The sequence below is a fragment of the Festucalex cinctus genome, chromosome 20 (assembly GCF_051991245.1).
Source record: "Festucalex cinctus isolate MCC-2025b chromosome 20, RoL_Fcin_1.0, whole genome shotgun sequence".
NCBI lineage: Eukaryota > Metazoa > Chordata > Actinopteri > Syngnathiformes > Syngnathidae > Festucalex > Festucalex cinctus.
In genome coordinates this window covers 22,191,912-22,216,156 of record NC_135430.1, presented here as the reverse complement: position 1 = coordinate 22,216,156, position 24,245 = coordinate 22,191,912, and the positions used below count along the sequence as shown (strand labels likewise).

The following is a 24,245-nucleotide window of genomic DNA, read 5'->3' as shown; positions in this document are numbered from 1 at the left end:
ATTTTTAACAGATATGTTTTCTTCATAAAGGTCAAGATACAGCATTCTAATATATATGCAATGACGAGTATGCATCTTTAAACATGCGCCCCACGCTCATTTCCTTCAGGCTACGTGGCCCGCAAAGGTCAAGTCATCAGCCGGAACACACCATTACCGGGACAAATGACGCAGTCACAACTCTGTTTGGTTCAGCTAGGCAAGAAGGGAAAAAAAACAGACAGCTCATATTCAGTGTGTAATTTGTGAATTTTAAACCAACCTACTTTTTCAACCAAATCAAAGAAAAACGATCCAAAAGTGCGCTATTGCTACAAAATACGTTTGCTGGTCAATTTGTCCACCCACCCGTTTATCCCACTTGGAGATTTGTCCTATTTGAGTGCCGAGTCCCAGGGAGGGTTGCACTCTCACTTCAACACTGGCAGTGTTAGCCTAAAGCCCCGGCTACTAATGAGACGTTCAGGAAGAGGGACGCATCACTGAGACAATTTAAAGAGGGGAGAAAAGACGAGGATTTGTTTCTGATGGGAGGAACTCTGCTTCATTAGCCTCCCTCGCCTCGCTCGGTGTTGACCACTGCTCCTCGCAACCATTTCATCCCCCACAACTCTTTTGTTTTTCTTAAACTGCAGCTCACTCTACTCTCAAGAGTGTTTTTTTTTTTTTCCTATCACTTGCCATTTCAGTTTATCAAGTTTATAATGCACAATTGCACACTAGTATGCAAGTGAGTGAATTACTGTAGTTTTGCTCTGCTAAGAATGTCATCATTTACAGTTTGTAATACGAATAAAACAAAAATCTGAACCTAAATTACAACAGCTGAAGTTATGTTATCTGGATTCCAGTTATATAACACACATACACAAACATAACAGAAGCTGGCCGCTTTCCAAGTAATACTGTAAACTAAATCCACACCAAAATATTTCACAATTGTTGTCCTGGTAATAGACCCTGCGCCCCAATTTAGTTGCCAGGTGCGCCATCTTCTTAAGACAAGTATACACTTCCCTCAAAGACCCAAAGTTGCTACTAACTAATTACATCAGTTCATAGAATGAAAGTGCTTAAACTTAGCTGATGTTCTAAATGAGTTCCCTCAACAGTATTAAATATGCAGTTGTTTTCTACCAAATAACGATGCTGGCAACTCACCAAATAAATTGTGTCCTGCACTTGTTTGTGTTCCGCTTTATTAGTTCTGCTGAGGCTTCCTCTCTTCTTGACATTTCTTCGGGATCGTCCGTTTTCATTTGGTTTAAAAATACATCGACATTATTTGAACTCATTCTCACAATTTATTGGTGAAAACGTGATCAATATCGATATGGCAAAATATTTCATATTATTTTACACATGTATTTGGGCCATTCTCCAATCACATGCATGACATTTGTTCTTCCGAGCTTCAAGCTTAGCTAATAATGGAGACCTTGTAAATTATAGGATATTTATTGTCTGTCAGCATATATAAAAGTAGTTTAGCTTTTTCACTTCCCCTCTCAGTTATAACGAGGAAAATATGCTGTGTCACATCTCATATGTTTGTGATTCACACTTGTGACGCAGCACATTTGCCTCAGCATCTCCGAGAAGGAGATTTATCATTTATGAGGTCTCTATTATTGCCTAAGCTTGAAGCCCGGAAGAAAATTTGGAGAATGTCTCACGTGATGAGAGAATGTCCCATTTTAGACATCAAATACTAAATTCAATAGTCACCGGTCAGATTTGTTGAATACTTCCCTGTCAGTATCAATCATTTGGATGTTTGTAAAGACAGACAGGGTTTCCCCCAGTGTTTTATAGGCCTGGCGGGCCGCCAGGATTTTCACTGCATATCATTCTGTCCGCTCCGTACGTATCCATTTATAGGTATACCTAATGATTAACCCCGGGTGTCACGATTTCGGTTTTTTCTCGAAATCGATGGAAATGACGTCACGATTTCGAGCATCGAAATAAAAGAGAGGACACACGATCGCCCCCTCTGTCCCTCCACAAACCCCCACCTCCCAGGAAAGCAACTGAGACGCAGCCAATGCAGCTACTAGCTAACGGCACTTGTTAGCTAACTTGTCCTGCAGTCATGGCAAGCGCGGACAAAGACGCGCCAATGGAGCTTCAAGCCGCTTCCGCTTCTCTCAAGTCACCATTTTGCTTTCCCTGTGAGTTATGTCGACAACGTTGTCGCATGTATGAAGACGCTAAAGAAAAAGTTTTGCTGGGCCGGAGCAATGCAGAGTTAGTTGCTATAACAACAGATGGCTGGACCTCAAGAGCAACTCAAAGTTCCGTCACTATCACAGCACGCTACGTGAATAAGAACTGGGAGATTGAAAGTCCAGTCCTTCAAACTGGCCCTATCTATGAATCACACACAAGCGATAATTTGGCAGAAGTATTACAGGAAGCGGTACAAGAATGGAAACTGGACAGACAAGACACCACCATCCCTGTAACCACAGACAATGCCAAAAACATTGTCAATGCCTCAAATGCATATAAGATGTTTTGCGTTTGGGAGGGAGCTGGACCAAAAAACCAAAAAAAATCGAATCGTGACCCCAAAACTGAAATTTAAATCCAATCGTGGAGTTGGCGAATCGTGACACCCCTACTAATGATGTGGTCAGTTGATTGTTTATTGTACACGTTCTCGTCTCACGTTTTGACTCTTGTGATTTTCAATTCAAGTGCAATTTTCAAGGCTAATAATACTCAACTTTAAGAGGAGCCTCATTGAGCTTTGTTCGAGTCCCAGTCACTCGCGACCCCCTCATTGATCTCTGATTTATCACATAGTCTTTGAAGAGCACGTTTCCGGCACTTTTGTGTACCTTCCTTTTCATGACAGATGAGAAGGATCAGCCACCCCACTTCACACACATATGCACGCGCACACACACTCACTATTTCCCTCACTGTTTTTACAGGCCCCCAGACTCACATGAACACCTCTGCTCCCTCCCACACAGGAGCGAAGGAAGGTGACAGTTGCAGTGGCCCTGCAGAATGCTGACATCACCAAGCAATTCCCATCTCTCGCTAAACACACAACGCTAAAGCTGGCTGTTTTTACATGTTCTTTCATGCTTTGCGGTCGTTATTGCGCAGCGAGCAGATGTCTCATGATTTGGGCAAATACAAGTTTATCCAGTTGTTTTCCAGCTACACGGCAAGAAGGAAACGGTGCCTCGTGTTAAAGTGGGATTTAGGAGCTATTAAGGAGGTTCTTGAATTAAGGGCGTCTTTAAATGCGAGTGCAATTTTAGCAGTTGTTTAAATGATTTGTGCACAATATTTGTCATTCTCTGTCTCTCTCCCTCCTCCAATCCCTGCGGTAAACATTGGTCCTGTTAATCCTGGGCATGTGGCCAATATTTATCAATCCATATGGAGACATGCCCGTTTGTTCCTCTCCTCTCATCTCATCTCATCAACTGTCCTTGTAGACTTCTCCCACCGTCTCCATGAACATGTCCTAAGTTATGTCCTTTGTCCCTACTTTCCTGCCATAGCTCCCTCCTCCCCTGGTGTCGACTCCACCCCTTTGCAGCGAACAGGAAGTCACGGCACCGGGGCGGGAAACTACAGCCGCGGCGGGACCAACAACTATGCTACGGTGGGACCGGGCTACACCACGAGCGGGGGAGGAGGCGACATGTACGGTTCGGACCCGTATGTGGCCGACCCTTACCGCACCTTGCAGTACTGCCCCTCGGTGGTGGAATCACCTTACAGCAAGTCTGGGCCAGCCCTGCCGCCGGAAGGCACGCTGCAGCGCTCGCCTTCCATTGACTCCATTCAGAAGGACCCCAGGTAAGATTGATGATTTAGCAAATCTAAAATAGAGATTCTCTTGTATTGGGTGTCACATTCAAATGCACGAGTCAACGGAGACAGATTTATGTTTTTCGCATGGCTACGGCCTTGGGGAAATATCCCAAAATCGATAAATGTCGACACACAGCACACTTAAGAGAAAAGAGCTGCAGTCAGAGTCAAATGTCAATAAGCGTCGGTTATTAATGATTTTTTTTCTTTAGCTGATTATTGACAATGCATTCTATGCTATTATGCAAATGTCACTTAAGTTGAGAATTTTGTCAGTTGCTATGATATGATGTAAATGTCACTTATGATGAGAATGTTGGAAGTTTCTATGCAATTATGGAAATGAAAATTATGATGAGAATGTCATCAGTTGCTATGATATTATGTAAATGTCCTTTATGATGAAAATGGCAGTTGCTAATTTGCTATGCAATTAGTTTTCCTTTGTCACTCTGTTTTTATTCTGTCATATAGAATTGTGCCGGGGCAAGTCTAGTTTAGCACGTTTGTGAATTTGGCAGACGTGCTACGTCTCTCACCGAACTGCCCGCCCCCCCATGGCGCATCAGCAAATTTCGTCACAAAACGTAGACTTGAATTTAGACTGGGTAAAGGCAGGTCTAAATGTAGCGCAGGTGGTGTAACTTGATTGAATCATTGTAGAAATCAATTCATGAAACAAGTTGTGATCTTCATTATCATCTTAATAGCACCGCTCTGACTATGACAACTATTGTGTGTGTGCAATGCGGTGAATTTTGGTTACACATCATCATATGTATACGTTTACCTGCGCTGCACAACAATGTCATCAGATTCTTCAGTTGTGCTTTATGTCAAGCCAATAGAATCCCTCACTCTGCTTAATCTAATTCAATTGTAACAACAATATGTGTTAGCTTTCTCTTTGCCAAGAGGTTAACTGGCTGCCTACTCCAACTCCAGTCATTCCTTTTCAATAATTGGATCGAGCTGAGCTTGCATGAAGTGCTAAATGAGTTAGCAGCTACTTAGAGACAAGGAATGCCTTGATTGAAGGCAGAGGTTATTTTTGTGGCGTGTACAAGGAATCAATGCATTTCTGGATATATCTTTTTGAAGCCTCATGTGAGTCTGTTATGTGAGCCCGCTGTTAACGCGATTCAGCTGTCGCGTTGTGATCAGGATGGAGGAGAAATGAGGACACAGAAAATTCATGAAGCCCTAATGGAGGATGGGAATAAAGGAAGGGGGCAGATTACGTGGATAACGGCAGAAAAAGGAGGAAGTGAGAAATGGGCGAAGATGAAGCCGGAAGAAGAGGCGTGTGAGAGGAGGGGGATAAAGACGCACAATAAAAAGGATGGAGTGGCAAATATGCTAAGAAGAGGAGATTCGGCGAAGAGTAAAGTGGATCAAAGCGCGTACAATCATTTAGAGTAGTGGTTTCATCATTTAGATTAGCGGTCGGCGGAATTGTTTGTTGTGTGTGCTCTCCTCAAAGCGCTAGTCAAAGTCAAGACAGACAATAAAGGAAAAGAAATAAGGTCTGGTTGCTCAGGGAGGAAAATACAGAGAAGAGCTTGATTAAGAAGATGGAAGGAAGAAGAAACGAGTATTGAGGCATTGTGGGCGGGGTGTGTGAGGAAGAACAAGGGGGAGAGGAACATTAGCTCGGGGAGAGTGGGAATTAGGGACCACTAAGGTGGAAGCGGTGGGTGTGGATGCTTATTGGTCCAAAGCTTAGGAGCTCAACAGAAGCACAGGTGTCTTGCAAACATCTTGAAGGGGGAGTTGGGCCAAGAGACATGTGGATTGATGGGAAGGAAAATAGAAGAAGTTGCAACACAGTGATCAAAAACAAGGCTGCAGTATTTTTCTTTCTCCCGTGCGTTGGCTTGACTTCCTTCGTATCAAAGAGTCAATAAGCCAGCGGCATGCTACACGGGAGAACACATTACATTCACGTGCTGACAGGGGACGACAATAACATACGTACTGTGTCAGCTTACCAGCCACGATATTATCGATGAGTCGACAGATCTGCTTTAGCTCCGAATGAAGGCAGCGGCAAGCTGAGTGCTCACTGCATCTGTATGTGTGAAAGGTTCTTGACCAGGATTAGATGCAAACTGGGGATTCCACAGCCTCTTAAGTCAAACAAGCTGTCACCACACTGTTTACTACACCACAAGTGGGGATTACCATATAGTCTGAATTCTTTGCACATAACAAACATCTGTTGCTACTGGCCGCACTTTCTGTTTTCTATTTGAGTGATTTTCATAGTTTGTGCATCAATATGACTGCACAATTATAAGGCAGACATGCAATAGTAACTGTTGACTTGATTTTATATTGTGCTCACAGTGGAGTGGAATTGAAAGGCAGACACAGATCTATTCATAAATGATGATGATCTATTGACGTTTTGATTTTGAAATCGCTTGTGTTAACAGTGTGGTTTGCCAGATGGAAGTTGAGTCAGCACCATGGAGAGCAACACTCAGACTTCATTTTTAAGGACCAAGGACAGTGTCTGGAAACCAATTAAGACATTTACAATCGCAACCAAGAAATAAATAAATAAAGGTGTATTCAAAAGTAGAAGCCAAACGTCCGTTTGTTACTTTTGAAAAAATGCGCATGGCCGACATCCTATCAGCTCTCCTGCTTGTCCGCGGGGGCGGGGCCGGGGGCGGGTGCACACGCGAGGTCGTTACGGAAGATTGATTGACGGGATCGAGAAGCAATTGTTGAGATGATCCACCCGGAAGACGGAGAGACAAAAGATCCTTGAATACACCTTTAACATGTTTTATATTAAACACAAAAATAAGTTTGACCTTTTGTACATTCGGACGACGTTACTGGGCAAGGCATTTCATGATGGTAAAAAAAGTTAGGAATTCCAAATGAAAACTTTGCCCATGGGCAGCTGACTAAAAGCTCACATTTATTGAATTGTATCATTCTGTATCCTCAATCGGTGAAAGAAGAGAAGCAGACAAAGCTGTGGATCTGAGACAGGTGTGATGGGAGGAGTTTGCTTTGTCACGGTCCCAATCATGAGGGAGGAATTTAAAGAGAAAGGACAGAAAGCGCGTTTTGCCTCTCAGCATGGCCCGTGGGTAATTTCCACTCCACATGAGAAATGCATGCTGGGATGTGGTATCACCTCCAGGGGAGGGTAATGATGCTTTGCCAGAACCTTGTCCCCGAGGCGCAGCTGTATGTGCGTGCGATGGGGCAAACGTGTGTGCGTGTGTACGTGCAGCTGTGGCTTGGCCATCGCCGCCGACTCTTCGGGGTAAATTGCCCATTGGAGTCATTTTCCTTTTTTCAACTGGCATTTCTGTTTGTGTGAGGATGCGTTTGGTTGACCTTGGGATGGAAACAAATGCTTGTGTCTCTGTTTTTATCTTTTCTTCACTTGTCTTCCCTCGGGATCCGAGCATGTTGAATAGCGGATGTATTCAATGAGACTGAATAAGTACTTTAATTTAAGTGAATATATTCATTCATCAGAGGTTTTGTCAAATTTGCAAATCCAAAGCAAGTTGCTGCTTATTATTATCATGGATAGAAATGTGAAGAAAGTAGGTTAAAAAAAGTTGAGGTAACTTTTTGTGGACTTTTAATGTGAATGTATTACCTTCTTATTAGAATTTGCTTTTGCTTTTGAAGTACCTCCAGAGCACTCAGTAAAACATTCATGGCACTTAATTAAAGGGGGGAAAAAAACACCCACCAAATTGTACACCTGTATATGGCTGCTTTTTGTATTTTCTACTTTTTCCATTAAGCAAGAATATGTGAAATCTGGAAATCAATAGATGTGAATTTCCCCTCATAAAGGTCGAGTGCATAAGCCTGCTATATGTTTCCTTCATTCAATTTATATATGTGCCAGTTTGATGGGACAAGGTATGCAGACGCCATTTTCTCTTTTCCTCTGTCCCACATCTTCAGGTGTTGCGAAGACCCGACAGTTGTGATGGGTTGTCAGCTGTAATGCACATTCATCCAGTCTGCAAGTGTTCTTTAACCGGGCTTGCAGTAAAATATGCTGTGTCAAAAATCACAATCAGTGACACTGTGTGTGTGTGTGTGTCCTTGATATGAAGCTTTTAGCCAATGTTGGTTGACTTTCCAATTCTGTCTCGCTGCTGGTGTGAACGATGAATGAATGATTGGAGCAGGTGCACCAGCACCAAACTCGTTGATAGTTTTCTGTCCCTTTTGCGTCATTTCTCTCTTAGCTCACACACGCGCCTGTTGGTAATTCGCAAATATTAACACTCACACAGCACACAATGTTCGATTATGACACAAATTATGAAAATGGGTCTGCAGGGGAGTGCGGACACATTTTTGGTTTTTTTGCATGTCATAATCATCCACTCGAGTCAAAATATTTGGATTTCGAATGTCTCTATTCCAGCTTGCCACCTTGGCCTCCACTTATCCGGCTTTCTCTGTTTTAGTTTAGCCTCTGCTGTGCCTTTTGACACGACTGCATGAATTCATGTTTACAAGAGTGTGTTTGCACATGTGTGTCAATAAGAGGCAATATGCTGCAAAAAAACAAACAAACAGGAAATCAACACCAGTGACTAAAAGTGTTTGGCTGTGTTCTAAATAAATGTTACTGTGATGAGGCCCTGCCAGGCGATCATTGCATTACTGCCCATTACCCTTGCACACACGCACACGCACACGCACACACACATCCAGTCAAGTCCGTGTGACCATAATTAGTGAGTAATCCAGGGTAATTCTGCAGCATCACCACAAATCACAGCTTCAGAATGAGCACTAAATTACATTAACACCTCTCGCCGTCAAACATTGGAAACAATGGCCCCCTTTTACCGTGCTCTGATCCACAAGATTGGCGCATCTGTAGCGGCTCGACGCCAGTGACAATGACGGGCTTGTGTTATATCACACCCGCGTCGTGGCTTCCCACCATCCCGTTTCCACAGACGTGGCGTTGTTGTACCGCTCTTATGCCTGCAACGCTGCATAATAGACAACGTGTACATGTCATCAATATTCGCATTAAGGTCGAAATGAGGGTTTATGAAACATTCGGGATAACTCGTTACATGTGCGAACGGACAGAGTTCGTCCTATAAATAACTTGATTTAAATTGCGATGCACAAGGACCACATTTCTGCTTCTTACATTCTGCCATCAATAAAAGACATTTGCTGTATTTGAATGGACACCTCATCACCCGCAACATCCGATTCTGGAGACGCATGTTCAGTGTGGCTCCTCGTGGTTTAGGGACGATGAAACCATATCCAAACATCACGATACAATATTAACACGATATGAAGCTCATGATACCATAATCATCACGATGTTGTGTAAAAAAAAAATTAGTTCATACCAAAACAAAAAAGCACAATATTGTTCATATGCACATATTGTTCGGTTCACAGACATATTACGTTCCCCTTCATCTGACAATTAGCCTGGATTTTAAACATAAAAGGGCCAAAACATCCTTCATGAAAATTAAATTGTACTAAAAAACTTGCCACCAGAAGGTGCTAGAATTGCACCAATGGAAATCAACCTGACTTTTTCAACAAATGTGTTGCTTTTAAATATGGTGAACATGAAGATGCCAAATCTAAATAAGACGACATTGTGCCTTAAAGTTAAAATTGCTATATTTTATATCACATCCCTGCAGATGACACACGCATACACTCAAAGATGAAATCCAGTTTGACCTCAACATGTCAGACTATCTGTGGATAATTTGTAGTCGCATGCAGCATGTGGATGGGAAGTGAGTGTCACATGACATCAAGCCGCGATTTGTCGATGACACGCACACGCGCACGCCCAAGTTAGCCTCCTCATTAGCATTATCGGCACGGAACGAGCTCATCTCTGCTTGTTTCTCATTCAGAGGCCGGAGCGCAACTTGTTGAGGTGATTGCATCTGGGCTTGCAAATCAAAAGACAATGGGAGCCTAATTTCTCAGCCGGCTCTCATTCTTCCCTCAGCTTCATCTTCCCCTCTCGCTTTGATTGGCTGAGTGCGCCTGATGAGCATTTTGATTGGATATTTTGCTCACTTGTGTTTTTGATCATGGCTGCGGTTCAAGTGTCTCCTCTCAGTCTTGGAACCATTTCTATAGTTTGTGTGGAAGTCCGCCAGTGACGGTTTCCTCACTAGGATGTAGCACAAGTCACAACTTGGTATGCTTGAATCACGACACGCGGCTAAAAATCACACTTAGTCCTTGAGTATTGTGCAGGCATTTTTTTAAAATTGAGAGACTCAGCACATGACGAAGAAAAAACAAACAAACTGTTCATCGGATCCCAAATTCAAAATTTCTACGTATTCATCTCCAGTTTCCACATATATTAACCAATTCAAACCCTTCCAACTTCAACATTTTCAGCTCATCACGGGTCATTGTATATCATTCCACACATCGTTGCAAATGATTCCATATCTTATCATTCAGCCTGCTTTTCTCCAGAAATTGTATTCTCTAATATTGAACATGTATCATTTCAAGTCACAGTGTTCTCAGGGTGGTGCATAATTCTATAGGTCAACCTCAGTCTAATGTGTGTTTCATTGGCTTGATGGAAACATTTAGTAATTGTACTGTACCAAAGGGGAATTGTGACAACAGGCTGAAAATTTGTGCTCAGCAAATACTGTATGGGATCATCGCTATGCAAATGTGTGTTTTGTTTTTGTTTTTTTAATGAATGATCATGTGCACATGATATGCATGTGAGTTCATGACAAAAAAAACTGCCAGCTTAATGCACGAGTCCGTTAGGCCCCAAATTTTGTGTGATCAGCTCAAGCTTTGCTGCACATTACTCACACTCACTCAAGACACTTTGATGAACTCAATGAATGCGAGTTACAACTGTACCGTTATGACACATTGAAACAATCGTCTCACTCCATTATTTGAGACAACTTCCAGGATAAGAGCTTCTGGATCCAAAATAGCAAAATGTAATGTGAGCCCGAGTGGTGTTACTTCACTTCAGTCATTCTTGATGCGCGTTTTGCTTCAACTGTACGTTTCCTGTCGTACATTTCATGGTTTGCTCTTTTCACCGCCATCCATCGCATCACGATGTGTACGGCAGCTTCATTCCACACCTCATATTCTTGTCACTCAGACTCTTTGTTAGCTTTCATTCACGCTCCCTCGCCATCCATCCCAGACCGGAAGAGCCTTGGAGAAAGCCGATTGATTTTTTTTTATTTTTTTTCTTGTCTTCGCCTTTTTTCCCCAAGCCATCTAATATAGAACAAGGAGCAGACTGAGATAGACAGTGTGCAATGTCGGTATGTGCAGACAATTGTATGGATCGAAAGAAAGAGAAAGTCGCATCTGGCGTACTGGTCCTGACGTGATGAGCTTGATAAAAGAAGTAATATGTACTCCTCCTCTCTTCATCTCATTCCTTGATCTCATTCTTTTCTTTCTTCTCTCTTATACTGACTTGCTTCCATTTGGCACTTTCCAAACCTGAAGGAAGCAGAGTGACGGATCGGAGCAAAAGCTTTTTCATCCGATTGTGGGGCGTGTTTTATCCAAATGAAGCTTTGAACAAATCGATACTCAGAGGAAGCAACGGATCACAGTGGGCTCAAGACACTTTATACATCGAAAATATGACTCTTTTGTGATAGCCCTTAGGTCAAATGATCATACACAAGATAAAAGTTTTTTTTAAAAATCAATATTTAATATTGTTTTGTTTTGTTTTCGCTGAAGGCTGACGATGCTGACCGAAGATAAACTGTGCTTCTGTCTGCCAATATTAATAGCAGCAGTCAAATGATGTCACTTGAAAGCGACACATGCATGCATCCAAATATGATCAATTCTAGGGATGTGAGCAAAATCATTTGGAACGTGTGGCAAATCCGTAGCCTAGTTGCACCGCGCTGCCAAGATGAATTCCATTTAGCCGGCCTTTTCCGAGTGCCAAAAAAGACACGTCAACTTAATGCAATCTTCACAAAGTTGTTCCATGCATTATTTTTATGCTTGTATTTTGTCAGAGGAATTGCTGTAAACATTCTTTGTGTCACTTTGACTTGTCCCTACATTTATATCTAAGTTTGACTTGTGCAGGTCTTGCAATCTACATGATTGTAATAATGCTAATAATAATAATGATACAATTTTAATGCTTAATAATTGAACTATAATTTGACATTTTCATGTTTATTTTATGTTATTTAGTCAACGAAAATGATTTTTCAATTTTAGTTTTCGTTGTTAAAACTCATTCACTGCCTTTGACAAGTATACTTGTCAATTGTATTTTTTAGAGCGGTGCTAAATGGGGGCGAATCTGAGCATGCTCCACTGTAAATATCAAACTTGGAAACAACTTTACTGATGCCCAACCACCGGTAGATGACATCATTGCCCCATTTTATAGGAAATAAACACAGTTTCAGAGTCCATGGGAGAAATGGCTGTATTTTGGCAAACCTACATTTTTCTGCTGTCAATTATAAAAGAACGGGACGGGACAAAAAGTAGGGAGTCTATTCTGTTATTTGGTAGATTCGGTTTATATATAATTATTGAATGGAATATCACGTGAGTATTGGAAATGTAAAAATTTTCTATAATGACTGGCAGTGAATGAGTTAAGTTTCGTTTCTTTGATCATTTGCTCGAAAGTCGCTGTTTAAATGTCACATTTGAACACGTCAACTGCCATATGTGCGTAAAGAGTCAAACACTGTTGAATATAACTAAATAAAGCTAAAAATAAGAATAATAAAAAATACTCAGTCTTGGTTGAACTCTGTTGTGTACAACTTTGGTGGCTCAGTATTAAATGAAGCTGAAAAATACAATCGCAAACATATTGAATATATGAATTTCTCTTTGACGATGTGCATTAAAACGGAGAATCTAGAGCTTTGAAAAAGACAGATTGTTGTATTGAGTCTTGTTAGAATGTGACTAAATGCAGTCAGAAGATCTGCATGAGACAAAAGAGAGGAAATAGAAGCAGTTGGTGTTTGACGGCCGGAATGATTTACTAGCCAGTACTTCCAAAAATGCTCAGCTTGCCTCCTTTGTCAAAGTCAAACTCTTATTTAGCTTCCCCAGAGTAACATGCAGACTTGTCTGAACCAAGGCTATAAATTAGCGAAACTGTTTTCGGCACTTTCTCTCACTTTCCTCCCTCCGATATCTCTTAATCTCTCATTCCCCCCACTGACCACCTTCATTCCTCTGTCCGTTTGAGTGGCCTGAAGATGGATGCTCAGGTCCTAATTAGCATCTGCTTTGGTATGCGCGCGCGATGCTTTCCTGTCCGCCAATCAGTTGACGTAAATGACAGGCCTTGTCCAATCAGATTAAGGCCGGCGAGACACACTTCCTGTCGGGAGCTGTCTCTTCAAATGCGTTGCGAGCTCTCAAAATGGATGCGAATTGGAATGCGAGGGCAAAAAGGACGTAATAAATTACAGCCTTGCATATTTACTACCGTGTACTCCACCTCAAGGCATTAGAAGACGCTCGAGTCCAAAAGGATTCTTGTCAGCCATTTTTCACCATTTTCTAGTCAGTCCCAACATTGAGACTTACAATGTCACTGCCATATAAGAAAATGTGTATTTACTCTACACTTTCATTTCCAAATCACTTTTGATTAACATGGGACAATGGATACGATATGGCAATTTTCTATTCTTCTTTCTCGCCATTTTGCTTCATTTACGTATTCATCTATGTATTCATTAATATATTCTATTCAATTGACTAGTTCACTGTATAATTTCATGCAGGGAGACAGCGGCGTCACATATGTTGTGTTACGCATAAAGTTATGTTGAATATTTACGAATGAAGAAAGCTATCTAGTTTTGTCCTCGAGAAAATTATGTTTTACTATTGACAGTATTTTCGAGTGACGTCACATCGAAGTCGGTCGGTGAAGTCGAGGTACTTTTTTTAAAATTTATTTATTTATTTTTTTATCCCGACTTCCCAAGTGGGATTTCCGAGTTCAAGGGGGTGATCCCCTACGCTAACTTCCCACTTTCCTTGAATGCAGCATAAATCACAGGTGACCTCCAGCCGATCCCTGCTAGCTGTGTGAAAGACACACAATTCACAATTAATCCACAATTTCGTGCATTTTTGGAATATGAAATTGCACAATTTCACAGGGCTAACATGAGAATTTCACACAGAAAGCCCTGAGCCAAATTTCAAAGCAGATCTTTTTGCCTTTGACGGTAGACGCGCAAACCGCATCCCCCGTGACGCCGCCGGACAAAAACGGCAATTATCAAATAATAAAGCTTTACACGCTATTTCAAAATATATCTACCGTATTTGGAGGCATTGAAGCTTGTCACATTCTGGCGACAACAAGCTGCCTTAATGCATATTTCGTGTGAACCTTGCGGTTCTGCTGGCACGAGTCTTGTCGCCCCTTTTGTGTTTGTGTGTGTTTCACGTGACTGGCTCGTCGCCCGGCAGGTTTGTAGCGCTCATTAGCACCAGTGTTGACTGCTGTCCTGTCTGAGGGCCGTTTTTTCAAAAAGAAAATGTATTTTTATTCTCCCTCTTGCCTGTTGTCCCTCCGCTTTCCTCTCGGTGTGTGTCTGGCTCTCCCTTGCAGGCCTTTTTAATTAATGGTGAGCCATGACGCTTATCTTATCAGCAGATCTCACGGCTTTCTATTCCGCGCGCTGACAGAGCTGTGAGGTTGGAAGGGAAGGGAAGGGAAGGGAAGGGAAGGGAAGGGAAGGGATGGATCTCGCACCCATGCTCAGTCCAGTCAGGTTTACCTATAAACAAAGCTAAAGAGAGAAATAAAGATGCACTTTGGAAAGAAACAAGTCAAATCTCAACAAACTGGCCTGATGTTATCTTCCCATGTGATTTAGTGTTGTTTGAGGGTCTCTCTTCCTAAATGGCCTGGGAATCCCCCCGCCCCGCCCCCCTCCTCCTCGAGCTCGCTCTTCCTATCGCTCCTCTCCCTCCCTTTCCAGCCGAATGAACACTTATCATTTGGCAGATAAAGACCCGTCCAGGCAAGAGCTGACTTTATCTGGGAGAGCCATGTTTACTCCTCGCCAGCGCGCCGCTTTCCACCGCCGCTTGACGCGCTTGACGCTCTCCATCCAGCAGAGAGCGCGGCATGGAGGCCAGGGCCATTTCCAACTCCTCGGGCTGCTCAATTTCTCTGTATTTACCCTATTTTCATGTACGGGCAAGTGAGGAAAATAAACCGGGATATCTAGCTGGGGATGATAGCAGAAGCTATTTTGGCACACAAGAGCCAGCATGAAGGTGGTAACAGCAAAATCAATCCTCGTCGAGTCAAATCGATGCTGCTTGCAAAATTTCAACAAAGGCTTTTTGTGGGATGGCGCTGGGAGTTGGTGTTTCCTGAAAGCCAGTTACTTTTACAGGGTGGTTATTAAAGGAAATAACATGGGTGATTGTGGAGACAAACCCAGCCACACTTTCTCACACACACTCCTCATTTTCTCATTCAGGGGACCATTACAGAGGAATTATCAGCAGGGAGGGAGCCCATTTCCTGGGCGTTATTTTACTTTATTTACTCTTTGCACTGCACTCGCATCCCCCCGCCCCATTTTTATTCTCCAAATAGTTTTTGTGGTGTCATGAACTTCTTTCACTCTCACTTCTTTGTGATATGTACAAATCATCATGTTTTTGTGTGCAGCTTGCATCATTTCGAAGCCTGTCAGACTCTCTTGTGTAAGACAATATGTCTCCATCTAAAGACAGATTGAGAAGATTTTCACATTCACATTCTCATTCATGCGGGCACTGCATTCTTGACTACTGCATATTAATATTCTGTAGCTTTTGGCGTGGCAGCAAGACAGTTGGGGATTTCATTTGTCTTCCTTCAGGTAATATCGATACGACGCTTGTTACATCTCCCAGGGAGTCAAAATGTCTCCATCTGTCCATCTGTGCAGGGAGTTTGGCTGGAGAGACCCAGAGCTGCCAGAGGTGATCCAGATGTTGCAACATCAGTTCCCATCTGTGCAATCCAATGCGGCTGCATACCTTCAACACCTTTGTTTTGGGGACAACAAGATCAAAGCTGAGGTGAGTATCTGCATCGTCTATAAAAAAAACTTCACAACAAATGAGTGGATTCAAGTCGTCTGCAGTTTTGCATTTCCCTGCGTTACGGTTCAAGTAATGGCACATAAACAAACCAGTTCTGGATTATAAACCTCATCCCTTCGAGGTCTGATTTGTTTTATCTTACCATTGGCAGTGCCCAAGTTTATCACTTTATTTGAAAATGATGAAAGAAAAAAAAGAAAAAATGCCGTCGTATTACAGTAACCATTCCCACAAATATATTGAAGCAGCACACGTGCATGAGGAAGCCGGTAACTATCGGCTAATGTTGACAATTAAGCTTCAAGACGGTACCTGTAATTCTCACAAAGCGACTTATCCACCCACGCACGCAAGCAAATGCACACAAAAGCGTCATTCCACTCAACTCTTGTTGGCCCTGAAAAAATAACTTAAGTGTTTAATGTATTTTCTAATGGATGCAGTTAGTGTTTCTAAGTGAAGGTATCCAACAGTGAAGCAAATAGAAAATTCCACTTTCCAATGGATGCAGTTTCTTTCACCGCTTTGAGTGTTTCATTCAAGGTCCAAAGTGCAGCAACAACACTTCATCATTCATTATTACACGTGGGAGAAACATCAACCAATCACGAGCTTGCAATTCCACAAAACTGCACATTTCAATTCTGTACATTTTTACAAATAGATTTAGAATATTGTGGCATAATAAGCAGCAGTTTTGATCTTCAGTGCTTTCAGGGTTTTTTGTTTTTTTTTGGCTTTCAAACATAATTAACATGCAATTCATTCATTCATTCATTCATTCATTCATGTCATTATTAACACTCCTGTTATGTTGTGGGCCACACTGACCCATTTGAAAGTTACATTGTTGAGAGCAGTTTTTGGGTTTCGGCTTCTGCTTCAACATATCCAATTAAAATGGAATTTGTACGCATTTTTCTTACTTAAAAAAAATCCATGAAACGTGATCTGTGAGATGAATATTGATGGAAATTGTTAGTGTTGGAATTAAAGAGTGCATTAAAAAATGTTATTTGACATTTGTTTTCATTTTGAAACTTTTTTTTTTTTTTTTTTGGATAATTGAGCAAAACCCGGGTCAAAATGACCCAGGATTATTATTGCTCTTCCTGGGAAAAGTAATTAAATGAAGTACCGGCTTTGTTTGTTAAGCATGATTATTAATACACAAAAAGAAAAGAAAAAAAAACAAAATCTGGTTCTTCTTTTACACATGATCCCGGGTCAAAGTGACCCAGGACATTATTACTAATCCAGTGTAACAAATATAACAAATGGGTTGAAATTATGTATTATTTTAGATACGAGCAAGTGTGTGCACACAAAAAGTTTGTGACACTTTTGGAAAATGAAATATATCTCCGGGTCATTTTGACCCAGAAACATTATTGTTGTTTTGAAGACATGAACATCACACACTGTTTAAAATGCAGTATTGCATTTGGATGAGACACTTTTCTGACATGTTTGGATAGCTAAAACACGTCCTGGGTCAAAATGACCCAGGGGGAACATTATTGTTGTTCCTCCCAAACAAACATAACAGGAGGATTTCCATAATAATACTTATATTAATCTCCAACTGAACATTAGTCCATCGTGTTTGCTTTACAGTACCTCATTGGATAATAAATATATTGCTTTATAAAATCTAATGTTTTGTTTAGTGCACTTTTCGAGTCTTTTGTAAGATCTTCAAGGCTGTCTTGAAGAATAGTGGCACTCTTTCTTTTCGACCAGCGGACAGGGAAAAAAAACACAGGCAGGTACGTATATAGTTTTAAAAAAACAACTCTTCTATTACTTATAAAAAGTATTAGACTTGAATTTCCCTCGCTGCCATCTGCACTGACTTGTGTTTCATTAATTCAAAATAACACTGGTACAGACTAACTGGATTATTATTAATAAGCTTAAGCTTACTGGGCGACCTTTTCTTGGTGCAAGACCTCTTTCAGGTACACAAAAGTGGGAATTCCCATCACGTATCTCTGTGACGATGCAGTAATACTCTTTCTTTTCTTTACTTTATTCATTCATTTGACTCCTTTGTTGAGATGACAAATTGACCAATAAAACAGTCATCGGTCATAATATTAGGTACAGTCAAGAATAAAATATGTCACTTGTGACATCAGTTGCTGAACAGGATCCTAATCGGAAGTTTTATGGAGATACTGTCTTAATCATAAAACGTGATGAGATAAAAACATCTGAACATGCTAAATGAGATTTTCCATGTTCATTCAGACTGCTGGCAAATTTTCAGCAAATCGGAAGCAGAACTGTTTGACATTTCTGACCCTGCAAATTGGATAAGATTAAAGCGATGTAATGATGACAATGACTCGTTTTAATTGCATCGTCGTACATCGACTGTAGCCCAGGCCGAAGGATTTCGGATTCATTCTGGACAGTTGCTTGCAGTGAAATGAGCGATCCCAAAGCAGCTGCATGAAAACTCTCAACTCTATAAGCGATAGGAACCTTGACTCTAAAAACGGCCTTGGAAGAAGAATATACCAACTCATAATTAAGGAATCTAACTCATCTAAGGCACACAAATCCGTTCCCACTGCAAACTGAATTAATATGTAATAGTGTCAATTAAAACGGAGCATCATCTTTGTAAAGGCATGTTTTTATATCGTTCTTCTAATTTGATCTCATTACAGAAGAAGGGTGATTTTTTTTTTTCAGCAGTCTTTTATCTATTCTGCCAAAAAGTAAGTGTAAGTGACATCATGAATAAAAAATGAAATCAATTTAACATTATAAAAATAAAAGATGGAAAATTACTGATGTTGACACTGTGGGATTCAAAATCAATCAATCAGTCAAAATTATATTCATTATATATATATATATATATTCAAAATGTATGAAATTTGTTCAAATTTAAAAAAGGTGTAACTGTATAAATTTAAACAACTCAAAAATTTGTATTCATAATCTTTTTTTTGCGATTATGCTGATTTTTGTAATTGTGGAGTGTAATAATAATTGAAATTGTAATTGAATTCATTGCAGAGCCATAATTTCCCAAATTTTGTAGTTTTTTTTTTTTTGCCACTGTAGATTTCCCCTTGCTGTGAACTCTTCATTGTTGCCTCAGTGCAAATATGAGATTGTGAATGGTGGCCCATTTTGCATTGCCCCCATGGAGAAATCACTGCTTGAGGCCACAAACTCAATTAGGCAAAGGTCGAAAGGTTTTTCAAATGGAGGCAAAGAAAAAAAGCTTGCTTGTCTGCTTGAGTGCACGTGATGGTTTTGAAGGTGTGTGACACTCGTTGGCTCGCAAATCAAGCTGCTAAACGGCAAGTGTGCCGCTGATTTGTACTGACATTCCATATGTGGTGACTCATGCCCACTAGCGCACTTGTGAGGCTTCACGTGCTCACCAGCACGGCTAAGAAGTGTCACCCGTGTATCCCGTGTTTGTCTCCGTTTGTTTTTATCGATTCCATTGTTTATTTATTGATTTTCATGCACGCCTGCAGCACCTCCAAGTGCCACAATCGCGGCTGTCACCACCGCTAACCGTTACCACAGCGATGCTGTCGCTATGGGTTACGGAAAGTTTGTCCTGCATAACAGCGGGAGACAAAGACAAATCAATCCACGCTTCTAATCTTCTTTGCATAGAATAAGAGGGGGAAAGGACGACGGCATTGGGACGCCGAATCTATCTGGAAGGCAATGCAAAGTAATAGCACGATGCCTTTCATAGAATATGAGATTAGGTATGAAACCAAGCCTTACAAGAGATGTATTTGGACAAAGGGAGGGAAGGAACAAAGCTAAAGATTGTCGTGCGTACTTGCAGCGGGGAAACGATGTCGTCAATAGAGCAAGGTTAGTTTGCCATTCACGGCAACCCTTAATCCATTTTAATTGAATAGATAAGCAAAGTCATTTTACTCGATAGACTCCCGCTGTGTCATCAAACACCTCCGTCCTCTCCTTGCCCTCCATCGCGTCCGCGTCTTTCGTCTTCACCTTTTCCCCCTTTTCAATGTGTCTTTCCACTTAAAAGTCATCAAAGCTATGTTAGAAGTTTTCTTTTTTTTTTTCCTGTTTTTCATCAGTGGCCAAAGTTACTCTTCTGTCTCCACCATGCTCCAAACCAAACCAAACCAAAGCACTTCACGCAGTTGGTTGTAGTCTTGCTTGTGCAAGTTTTGTTATTATTATTGATCGCTTAACTGTATAAAAAGTTTATCCCTATACCTGGACTAGTTCACTCGAGATCAGAATTATTTGCCAAGTATCTAAAAACACGAGGAATTTGTCTTCACAATCACAGCCTGGAGACAGAATGGGAATTTCTGTATAAAAGATAAGAAGATGTCAAATATTCTGTATAAAAGAACCCATAAAGTTAGTTCAGATCGTCTACTGGGTCAATTTGATCCAAGTTTATGGGAGGTTTAACAATAAATAATTTTGCACAAAAGAACCCAGAAAGTTGGGTCTGATCTTCTACGTGGGTCAATTTGACCCAACCTTGGGTAAAAAATGGGGCCATTTTGTATGAAACAACTCAGAAAGTTGGGTCAGTCCAATTTTGATCCATAATTTGTTACATTTGACTTTAACTGATTTTGGAGTGTAATAAACTTGTTGTTGAAATCATGTAGAAAGCTGGAATGCTTTATTTATTGTCAATTAGTCATTTCTTGACGTGTTAAAGGAAAAAATGGATTGCACTACTTTTCTGGTGAATCAGTCGAAACCAGACTGGATTCTATAAACAGCAACATGACGTCATCCAAGCAGACGTCCACTGATGGCACAATTCCATCAGGCAGCAAAATTCTGCTAATCAGGAGGAACAGTAGTTCAAAATAGGTGGAGAAATTCCGACTATTGCGTTTAAAGTCATTTCGGAAGAAATAATTGTGAAATATTGAATAGACCCAGATCCCATATGCACTTATATTGTTTTAAATGTCATTCTTCCCGTTCCCGCTAGAATTTTACTCCCAACTCAACACGAAGTAAATCAATCAGTACAATCATCACTTTGACTGCAGCTTTGTATTTGTCAAGCTCCTTTATTTTAAAGAGAGCAAAATGGCTTTAATTAACTACATGTCTCATAATATGCAATTTGTATTTCAGTCAATTTATTTATAGACACTAATGACAAACACATTAAAGTCGCCTTCCTAGTGCAGTACAACTTCAATAATCGATGGAAAAAAATAATACAGTATAAGCTTGAAAGTGCATTTGTTATTATAACTGTTTATTTGCTCCATAAAGATTCCGCAGCATCGTGTAACTATTATATTGCATACATAACAAACCACATCCTTGCAGCATTTATAGTGTTGTAAATCAACGAGGTTGCTGCATTTTAAATGCTGCATAAAATGCAAAATAGAGAAGTCAAAAAAAAAAAATTCAAGGTGATGTGAACATGTGAAGACTTTTTCAACAAAAAAAACCCCATCAATATCACTCCTTTGGCTTGTCCCATAAAGAATTAAAGCAACCAGTGATTTAAATTTTTTATTTTTGTCTGAATGGTTTAGATCCGCAGACAGGGAGGCATCCAGCTGCTGGTGGACCTGCTGGACCACAGGATGAGCGAGGTCCACCGCAGTGCCTGCGGGGCCCTCAGGAACCTGGTCTACGGCAAGGCCAACGACGAGAATAAAGTGGCCCTGAAGAACTGTGGAGGGATCCCAGCACTCGTTCGCCTTCTGAGGAAAACAGGAGACGTTGAAATCAGAGAATTGGTCACAGGTATGACCACTTTTACAACATGTCCTTGTTTGGAGCTTGACCTTGCAGAAGAGCTTTTCACGTGCTAAAAAGCGTTTTGGCATTACGCAAGATGATTTGGAAAAAGTGAAGCCACATCTGATGTGCGGAGGTGTAAGCTCTGAATAGACCAACTCACGCACACGAAATCTGGGTCAACTATGCAACATATTCTTGTGCAAAATCTTCTCTCCTTTGGGTTTGACTGAAGATGTTTAACACAACTCCCTCTCAAACATTTGCATGTATTTTGTGTCCCTGACATCAAGAGCAGCAGATATTTTAGTGGCGCCATTGACGTCAATTGTAACTTTTCACTCAGTCTTTAATCAACTCCAACTATTCATTCAAACCAAGGCTGTTAAAAATTCCACTTGTTTGATTTTCAAGCACGGGCAAACAACTTGAATGAAGAAGTGGCATGAATGGCAGCCAATATTGTCCTGAAACAACCTGACTCGCACAACTCCTCTTTTTGTGTTTTCTCCTTTTTACTTATTTGACACGTAGTTGAGTTATATTAGCATTCAACTTTCTGAATTTTCATTAGCCTGTCAGTAAGCAAACGTCAGTCAAATACTCCATGTAAAATCTGCAAACTGCCTCCCACTCACATTGTAATCATCTTATTTTGTGTTTTGCCAGTGCACCACCCTGCCGTCCGTCTCTTATATAATACACATTCAACTATGACGTCATATCGGTGTGTGGCTGCAATTGTTTGTCAGCAATGACAAGGAGCAAACTACTGTTTGAAAGGTTGTTGATGGGGTTAAAGTGAAGCCTTTTAAGTTGTTTCACATCAAACTCATCCCCCATTCCGTGACACTAAAAGACATTTGCCCAACTGTTTGTGCACAGCATGGAATTTTTCAAAGATATCATGGGAAGCTGAAAGGCGAAGATTTCCCTCCACTGGAATAAAAACTCGTTTGTTAAGCCCGAATTAGGCTGTGAGATAGCAAATGAGAATTCTGCAGTGAACAGAATGTTTGCCACTACTCCTGAGTCCAGTGGTCACACAGGTGCCTCAGCCCTCATGAGCAAATGCTAAGGATGTTCAAAAGCACTGATCAGTCTTTTGCTTTCGGCTTAGAAGAAATATGCGTTATGCTGTAAATATGTTAAAACGCTTACGAGTGGTGGAGATGTTTCTGAGGATCAAGTACAATCTGCGTGGTGACCCATTCACAGCTGCAAATTCAGAGAAAGCCAATGTAGAGCTTGAACTCAAACTTAACATTTCTTTCATATATTTTTTTTTCGACACATCCCCATAGGTCTCCAAGGAGATGTGTGGATTACAATAGCGACAAGTTGTCGAGGGATTTGGAAGCTCCCTTTGGAGATGGCTGAAATACTGATAACATCCCACCAGAGAGAAACAAAGAAAGAATGTGGGTGAGGAGAGCAGAAAGAAAGAGCAACTACGCTTTATGAAGCAACCTTTGTGCGTTGGCTCTAAAGATACACTGAGAGGAAAAATCCAATTTAACAACGGTCATAGAAATTCTGCCTTTATATGCCTTAACAGTAACGACCGTAGTCTCCACAACATATTATGAGATGATAACAAGATGTGATGGATGGCCCAAAATTGACAAAGATGGATGTGATTTGTTTCCGTTGTACCGTTGTACGTAGTGTTAATTTTGTGGGCGAAATCTAAGCAAAATGATTTTCTAATGAGTAAATGTGAATTGGTCCATCAGAAATAGATCAGGGCCGATGGCTGATGCTCAAACAGCATGCACACGTCAACTCATTATTGGCCCGAGACAGACCGAATGGTTGTGCTTGAGTACGAACCAGTGACCCCGGGTTTACCCCGGGTTTTCACTGGATGCGGTTGCGGTGCGGTTGCAGTGCGGTCCGGCGACGCAAGCAATTAGATTCCATTCATTCGAATGGTGCAGTTTACACCGCTTGCGGGTGCGTTGCGTGTCGACTGCGGAAGGATAGACCTATTTTCTATTTTTGCCGGACGCCGCAGCGGTAGGCCTCCGGCAAATGGCAAGCTAGCACAAAACACATCGAGCGGGACAGGAAGACCGAGGCAGTTTCAAAATAAATTTCCGGTTACCTTTCAGAATAAAACACTCGCCAGCTCCTATTTCGCAAGTTTTTCAGCAAAACGTGACGTGGGCGTCGCCGGGCCATGTGCTCATTCACGGTTTAGACACCAGCGAACATGGACGAGGAGAGGTTTATATTGGAGGTGGAAAACCACCAAATAATATATGACACGGCACTCCTTTTTATAAGGACTGTAATGTATTGTGAGTTTGATGTTCGCGATTGCTTGTTGTGCCCGTCTCGCTTGCCGTACTGAGCGGCAGCCGGACGCGGAAGACAGAAATAAAGAGTGGACCCGCACTGACCCGACTCTCGTTATTAATATACTTTACAAGGACAACCAAAAAAAGGATGCTGCATGGAATCTCATAGCAGAAGAAGAAGAAAAGGTTCAATCAAAA

The 24,245-nt window shown here is 41.2% G+C and overlaps 1 protein-coding gene across 5 annotated transcripts in view; it reads left to right on the top strand.

Moving 5' to 3' along the window:
* Positions 1-24,245, top strand: part of ctnnd2a (catenin (cadherin-associated protein), delta 2a) — a 160,597-nt gene that overhangs the window by 94,012 nt on the left and 42,340 nt on the right. For 4 of the 5 annotated variants that reach the window (XM_077508499.1, XM_077508498.1, XM_077508496.1 and 1 more), the window contains 3 exons: positions 3,462-3,828; positions 15,834-15,966; positions 21,537-21,750. In XM_077508499.1, the coding sequence (XP_077364625.1) occupies positions 3,462-3,828; positions 15,834-15,966; positions 21,537-21,750 (714 nt within the window). The remainder of the gene's footprint in view (positions 1-3,461; positions 3,829-15,833; positions 15,967-21,536; positions 21,751-24,245) is intronic. The other variant, XM_077508497.1, reaches the window with a different exon arrangement.